The sequence below is a fragment of the Choristoneura fumiferana genome, chromosome 25, assembly GCF_025370935.1.
Source record: "Choristoneura fumiferana chromosome 25, NRCan_CFum_1, whole genome shotgun sequence".
Taxonomy (NCBI): domain Eukaryota; kingdom Metazoa; phylum Arthropoda; class Insecta; order Lepidoptera; family Tortricidae; genus Choristoneura; species Choristoneura fumiferana.
The window spans coordinates 9,973,552-9,981,377 of record NC_133496.1 but is presented as its reverse complement, the minus strand read 5'-3'; the positions used below and the strand labels follow the sequence as shown (position 1 = coordinate 9,981,377).

At 34.8% G+C, this 7,826-nt stretch overlaps 1 protein-coding gene across 1 annotated transcript; it reads right to left on the bottom strand.

Annotated features, from left to right (window-relative positions):
- Positions 1 to 864: 864 nt before the first annotated feature.
- Positions 865 to 5,336, bottom strand: LOC141442291 (uncharacterized). The gene is made up of 3 exons (XM_074107249.1): positions 5,157 to 5,336; positions 4,605 to 4,860; positions 865 to 1,859 (listed from the first exon to the last, which is right to left on the bottom strand). Exons 1-3 carry the CDS (start codon positions 5,289 to 5,291, stop codon positions 1,540 to 1,542), a joined length of 711 nt encoding a protein of 236 aa, XP_073963350.1. The 5' UTR covers positions 5,292 to 5,336; the 3' UTR covers positions 865 to 1,539.
- Positions 5,337 to 7,826: the final 2,490 nt, after the last annotated feature.

Here is a 7,826-nt window from a genome sequence, read left to right as displayed (position 1 = left end):
TTGAAAATGAAAGCGTCTTATGTGGTATTGTGGCTGAGCTTTACTTTCTGTTAAATGTAGTTTCTATGTACGACGGATTAGTTAGGTTTCCTTGGGCACTGTTTTCTATGTGATAATTGTTGTTAAGTTTTACTTAGCCTTACTTTGGCGTGAAAGATGGTCGAAAGTGATATACTGTTCGGCGAGTAAAGGATTGTTCTTTAAGTGAATCCGCTATCTGACATTAAATAATAATAATTTTGTTTAAAGAATAATTTTTTGGGATATTGCGACAAAAAAAAAATTGTGAAAGAATGTGAGGAAGTTATTGTTATTAAACTTTTTAAAAAGTTCATTAAATTTTTAAATAATTATAATTTACTACCGGTTGCCCGTCCGCGTATTGTTCGTCAACCTCTATCCCGTGGGAACTTTGCAGTTGTCCGAGATACAAACTATCATAGGATCCTTTCTCGTCTTCTCATCTTCTCATCCTTTGCCTGGACTCCGACTTTTTCTTTACTTAATTTCATCTAAATTGGTTCAGCGGATTAGACGTAAAAAGTTAACGGACAGACTGACAAATAGAGTTACTTTCGCATTTAAATTAGATTGGATTAAATAAAACTTATCAATGATTAAATGAATTCACGAAAATTGCTATTATAAATATGTATAGTAATCCTAATCAAACACAATTACTTGTTAGGAATAATTATGTTGTGTTATAGAATAGATTTCCTTAACTTTTAAAGTTCTTAGTGAGGGTAGGACTCAAATAAAAATTCGAAGTAAAATATGAATGACTGATATATTTTCATCTTTAGTTTATGCATGGCCCGTTATGATTCTATGATATAAATGTGAAATGAAAAAGAACATAAGTACAATTTAAAGTATAACAAGAAAAGAAACAAAAAATATTTTTAAATTATTTACATACGATATTATAGACGAAGAAAAATACACAAGAAAGCAATAATAATCATCGAGTACGTTAATAATAATACAAAATACAATAGTTTTGTAAAATACGATAAAAATATAATTATGAAGATGCAAAAACAATATTTTACATAAATATAATTGGATATGAAAAATATTTACAAAAGCTAATAATTATACATAAATATAAAAGAAAAATATAACTTTACATAATAATATTGATACGATAAGTTTTAATAACTACATACATAAACACAATACATATTATATCATAAACAGGAAAATATGTACATGATTTTAAAAGTGACAATATTTACTTATTTATTCATAGAAGTTTAAAGCTATACAAATGTGTACTATATAAGAAGGAAAACATACAATAAAAGTAAACAGGTACATTGCAGTAGAAAGTAAACGTAATGATAAAAAAGGCGATGAATTTACAAAGAAAGAAGACAAGATGCACTCATTCACACAATCAAATCAATTGCTTTAAATTAAAATAAGTTAAATAAATAATGAATAAATTAACTCTTCTCTGAGGTCCGTACTAGACTAACCGAAGATAAAGAGACTAGTTGATCGTAGAATCAACTCTTTATGCTATCTTAGGTATCAGTTGGCGTACGCATTGTAAGCCATGTTTTGGGCGTCGGCTGATCGACCCCAGCCGCCTCCATGACCGCCGTGGCTGTAGTGCTCATCGTGATGAGGATGGGCCACTACTTCGTAGCTTTCGTGGTGGTCACTCTTGGACAGGAGCTTCTTCAGAAGGACCAGAGCGGAAGCGAGGAGGGCGGCCTTAGCGAGCATCAGACCCTTGACGGCGGCGAAGGCGATAACAGCGAGGAACAGGGGGATGAGGGACTGGATCTTCAGCTGCAGGAGACCAAGGATGGGCATCAGCTGCTTCAGCTTCTTCTTCTTGCCACGGCCTGGAATTAATTAACTAATTAATTTAGGATAAAGCGTTACACCATAGGATCCACTTTGAAAATTTTCAAATAACAGGCAAGGCTTAGGCTTGTTTGAATGTATAATACGGTAAAATTTTGCCTTGGCTCTTCAATGTAAGTATGTTGTACCTATCTATAATCCTAACGGTTGACTTCTGGTTCGCAAGTGGAGTAAGGAGTGCCGCATTCCAATAAAATTCAAATCCAACTTGCTGTCCATTAGTTCTTAGAAAAGTTAAAATGGAAGCATCTGATTGTAATTCAGAGCACTGTCCCGAGCTGCTACTGAACTTAGAACAATGTCGCTTTCATTGTAATTCACGATGTTACGTCCAGTTTGCATAACAGTCTCGTTCATCTAGAAAGTGCATCGATTACCGGACCTTACGATTCGAAAGCTCTGAGCCTACTTCCATATTTCGTCAACGCCTGGAGCGCGACTTTTACTCGTTCCTCAATCGAGATTTCGATCACGGCTCGTGTTAACGGATCTCTAAAACTAGTTACATGTAGTCCTACATACTTGATGCGAGTACTATGGAAATGTAGCAAAAACTTGACTTGAGCATCCGTCCGCTTTCCACCATAATGAACCTTGTTAATAGGTTAGAGAAACTCCTGCCAGACCCGTTTGGTCATTGCAATTTCTAGCTTCTTCTTCGTATGGTCTGCTCTCTCAGTAATCGAGGTACGGACGTCCGTTTAAAATTTTGCCAGTTTACAAATTTCTCGACGTGATTTAAATTTTATTGCGCATTTATAGACTAATTAATTTCGCAGTAACCGAGGCTGCGTACTTTCTATTTTAAAAAACACACATACGCACCTGTTAAACTGGTTTTTGCGCAGATTTTAATTTAATTCGGTGAGAGAGTGATACGAATTGTATCTTTCTAAAGTTTTACGTAACACACGTTTTACTTTTTTAAAGAGTTAAATATCATATCACGCAAGAAGTTTAAGTTTCTATTGTGAATTTGTGACAGTCATGTGTATGAATTATAAGAAGACTTAGAAACTATTTTCGTTACTTAGAAAGTTTTGGTGCTCCAATTTTTTGTGTCATAAACACAGTCATCATTAAGCTAATAAATCGATCGATGAATCACCGGTCGTTAAAGCTTCTGCCTTTTAAACTGGACCTCCATTTTACTATAGTCAATGAAGCTACGACGCAAGAACCAGTTATTCAAAATAAATAAGCGGCAACACTTTTTAGTAAGCAGCTGTGAATTGTGATCTAACTGTTTTGTTTGGTGTCATAATTTGACTAAAGCTATTAACATGCTATTTTGTAACATAGCAACGATAGGTTGGAAGTTTTTTGGTTGTACATCTATAGTCACAATGGTATTTGTATTCTTTTCTAACTTGTATACGTTATTATGAATAATAATAGCAATTTAGATTGTAATTCAATTTGTGAATACAATTGCGTTTTTAAGTTCGTCCTCGTTCCCATGAGTGGACGGGCCCCTGGGCTGGGCAGTGTGGGCAGGTTGTATGAAGTACCAAAAAATAATTATGGTCTCTCAAACTTTCACTCATTCGGGTCCGGTTTTGACCACTTATAATAATTAAATGCTCCAGATACGAATCGTTACAAAGACCTCGTATTGTATAACTATTAACTGTGGATCGAGATCAAGGGTTTCAAAAAACAACGGACGTAGCTTATTAATGTTATAGCATCTATCATTTCTGTTTGTGATTTCAAAAACCCTAAGTAGTTAGTTGCTTTGTTGTATGTATAATTAAGTTTTACAGTGCATTGATTTTTTTTACAGTAATCACCTACTGTTTTTAAAAACCGGCCAAGAGCGTGTCGGACACGCCCAAGATAGGGTTCCATAGCCATTACGAAAAAAATCGAGTAATATTATGTGCGTTATAACACAATTAAAACAGTTACTAGAGTCTTAAAATCTATTACCAGAAAAAGAGCGTATCTTCACGGCACATACGTCCTTTTGTTGAGAAGCGCAGTTTTTCGGCAATAACTCAAGTTTTTGAGAAACCTTACTATCTTTTCAAAAGAGCTGTTGAACTATGTGCCACACGTTGATGCGAGTTAAAAAAAAAACTATGTTACGTGTATGGAGTGCCCCTCTATATTTTTTTTTTTGTAATTTAACTACAAAACTAAATAGCTGCTTTGACAAGACATCTGTACTTTAAAATTCATTGATATACATCTTATAGTTTTCGAGTAAAATGCGTGTGACATACGGACGGACGGACAGACAGACAGACAGACAGACAGACTTGACGAAACTGTAAGGGTTCCGTTTTTGCCATTTTGGCTCCGGAACCCTAAAAATAAAATAGAAAAAAAAAGTATTTTATGATTCTAATTAATTAACTACGCGTCAGTGCTAATTTAAAATTGACGTCGCTTTTAAACAAAAAATTATATCGTTCGGCTTTTTTTTTTCTAAAAACAATCTACTTAACATTTCATGTCTATATAAGATAAATGATTATATTTTAAGACACAATAATGAAACTTATTGACCTAAGTCTTTATTGTTAAGATTTTTCATTATTTTAATAAGACAGGTAAAACCCCGTTCAAAAAATCCTCTTTTTGCAATAATTTACTTTAACTTTTCATCGAATATCATGCATAAAACTCTGAAAACTTTAGCAAAAACAAAAAACAAACCGCCTTTTCACTTTTCAAACGTAACAAAGCAAAGGCGTGTTAAAGATCATAGCACTGACCTTCCTCAAGCGACCTCTTGACATCATCGACGGTGCTCTTGGGCATGCGTAGCTGGATGACATGGTTCTCCAAGAAGTCGGCAGCGGCGTCCACCAGTCTGTTCTCCACCTGGTTCTCCCGAGCAGTTGGGTCTTCAGGCAGGGGTTCGAAGGAGCGGGCTGATCTGGGTGATCCGGAACCGAGGAGGCTTACTCCATCCACAATGTTCACCTCCCTGGCGGTGGCTAGGTTCTCGACGTATTTTAAAGCACGTTCCTGTTAAAAAAGATTGTTATAGAATTATCGGGTTCAACTAGCGTAACAACTTGTGTAGATGGAAGTAATTGATGCTGTTATTTTGGACTTTGATGTAACTGGTAGCTCATTTTAATTGAAATAATTGGACTAGATGCATGTGATTTTAAGGGGAAAACGATCACGATTTGAAACAATTATTTTCAAATTATGCCACTTGATTTAGTGCCAGATTGAAAGGGGTCGCAAAATCCTCGAACTAACTCAAATCCTCAAAAGTCAAAAGGGAGTCCTTTAGAGCACGTCACTGCACACACCTTCAAACACAAGGAGACATCTTCTTCAGCGCAGCTCCTGACGACTCCTATGACAGAGCCGAAGACATCATCGTCACCAGTTGGTTTCGCACTCACCACCGCCACACTCACAAGTATCAGAAGGAAGGCCTTCATTTTTTTTTAACCCGTCTACTTCGGTTTGTGAAATGTAGCCTCTGGAGCGTAGCATAGCGGTTTTATTCCGCGAACCCCCACTTAGGGTTCGCGCCAAAACGAGCGAGCAACTGATACAGTACGCACCGTGGCGACACGAGAATCGAGCAGAAGCGACATTTACTTTAATTTGGCATGCACATTTTAATGTATAAATAAATTATAATATGAATTAGTTTACTTAACATTTTAAGGATTTGATACTTATTTTAAATACAACAAGAAAGTGTCATGTACAATAAGATTTAGAAAATACGAGATGAAATTTTTGTACACGGCACAAAAAATATGTTCGATAGATAATTTTAATGCTTTTAAATAAGCCTAATTAAATTTATTTAATCCTATGACATATTACAAATATAGGCATTAGAGCAAAACACTTTTTTTTTCATTTATTTATATAAACAAGTGCCACGCGACTGCATCAGGCGTTAGTGCATCTAGGTCTTCGGCGGGTCCAGGGACCGGCCTTATTAAGTTCAGGGTATATATACAGTGAACTTGTGATTAAATTTTAATAAAGTATGAACATTCCTAATAAAATGAATTCAAACAATTAAAAGAAATTGCTTAAATTTCCAAACTATCTATCTACCTTCTACATCGAGACATCCTATGAAGTTTTTTAACTTTCAATTTTGTCTTTATCTCTGCGGATCCCAAGGGGTTTGTGAACAATTGTTAGGAAACACTGTCTTACATAGTTTACAAAACAACAAATGCAAACTATTTATTGTGTTAAATGATACTTATCTCACCAAAGTTTCTTTACCATTTTTCTATTATAGTAGACAGTTGTTCCATTGTAGTAGATTTTTTATTGTGATAGATTCTCTGTAAATATCATTATATATAAAAACAATTCGCATTTTCAGTTTTCTTGCCGCTTGCACAGCCTAGGTTTTTGATACTATTTAATTACGGATTAAGACTTAACTCGGAGTTATATAGTTTACTTTAGTAGATTAAAGTAACTGTGAGAGATTTTATCCATACTAATATTATAAATGCGAAAGTGTGTGTTTCTATGTTTGTCCGTCTTTCACGTCAAAACGGAGCGACGGATCGACGTGATTTTTGGAATAGATATAGTTTTTATCCCGGAAAATGCACAGTTCCCAAGGGAACAGCGCGCGATAACCGAATTCCACGCGGGCGAAGCCGCGGACAAAAGCTAGTACAGGATTATTTTCCATTAGTGAGCCAAGTTTTATTATTACCACATTTATTTTGAATATTTTCACCTCAATTTTTCTCTATTCATGTTTCATGTTTACGCTCATGATTGCTAAAACTGCAAACGTTGTATTTCCATGAAAAGTCATATTTCATTTTTATTCATCTTGTTTATTAAAAATACATAAAACGTTTTTTTTTGTGGGATTAAAGATAAAAATATTATCGCGCGTATTGTGGAGCCAAATTGTTAACGTCAGAATACCAAAAGATTTCATAATTTCTTCCGTCGTATCTGCACATTCATAGAGCTACGGACGCCACAGGTTCCGAACAACGCGTAGGGAGCACTCCATTGGTCGAAGCCTCGCAATGATACAGAGTCATTTTCTACGGAAATTAATATTTATGTGATGATTTCTAAAGTTACACAACATGCCGTAATTGGCAAGTTCAAAATTCGCACATTTTAGTCATTGATAAAATTATGAATTAATACGTTTCAGCCGAGTACCTATATACTTACAGTGTGGTTGACGCTCTTATATTTATGTTTTAAAAGTGTTTCATTTATTTGTTATACAGGCAACTGCGCCTTTTTATTCTAAAATAAGGATAACAAATTGTTTAAATTAACATCACTAAGGATTTTTGAATTTGCATCTATGACCGCCGTAGATGATTGCAGTTTCTGGAAGCTTACAAGTCTTACAGTATTCGCGTTTTGTCTCGTAATTTAGAGAAAATTTAACGTAAGTCTAATATAACTAGACTAATTGTTTCCAGAAACAAAAGCTCCGCCAACGACGTTTGCTTTATAAATTGATGCAGCTGCGGCTTTTCTTTGACATATTTCCGTTAGTTCTTTCTGTATTTTCATTGTTGAGTGGCTTACCGCTTGTTTCAGTTCGATCAAGTCATCTATAGTCTTTTTGTATTTTCAGTGGTTTTTAATCAACGAAATTAAGTACACTTTTTAATTGTATAAAAATTCCGTTCCTTCAATGGAAAAAAAGGATCCCACACAAGATCACTTCGTTATTAGTCAGTTTCACAACACTTTTTCACAGCAACGCGTGGAAGTATCAAATTACATTCTAATTATTTATTTGATTTGACATAGTAGAAATTATTGTTTTTATTATTTTAAATTCTGAAGCCGATGCGAGATGTCATTAGTGCCAATGAACAACGGCAAAGAGCTGGTTGCTCCGCACCTCAATTCCTAGGCAAATAAACCACCTACTTACTCAATCTTAAAATCATTGAAATGCTTTTTTCATTTAACATAAAAATAGCAAAATTTACTTTTTTTAC

Bases quoted from the DNA above. Each gene is read 5' to 3' on its own strand.
- LOC141442291 (XM_074107249.1), bottom strand. From the start codon at position 5,291: ATGAAGGCCTTCCTTCTGATACTTGTGAGTGTGGCGGTGGTGAGTGCG. The intron at 4,861-5,156 runs GTGTGTGCAGTG...CTTTTTTAACAG, and splicing joins ATGTCTCCTTGTGTTTGAAG to GAACGTGCTTTAAAATACGT. The intron at 1,860-4,604 runs GTCAGTGCTATG...AATTAATTCCAG, and splicing joins CAAGAGGTCGCTTGAGGAAG to GCCGTGGCAAGAAGAAGAAG.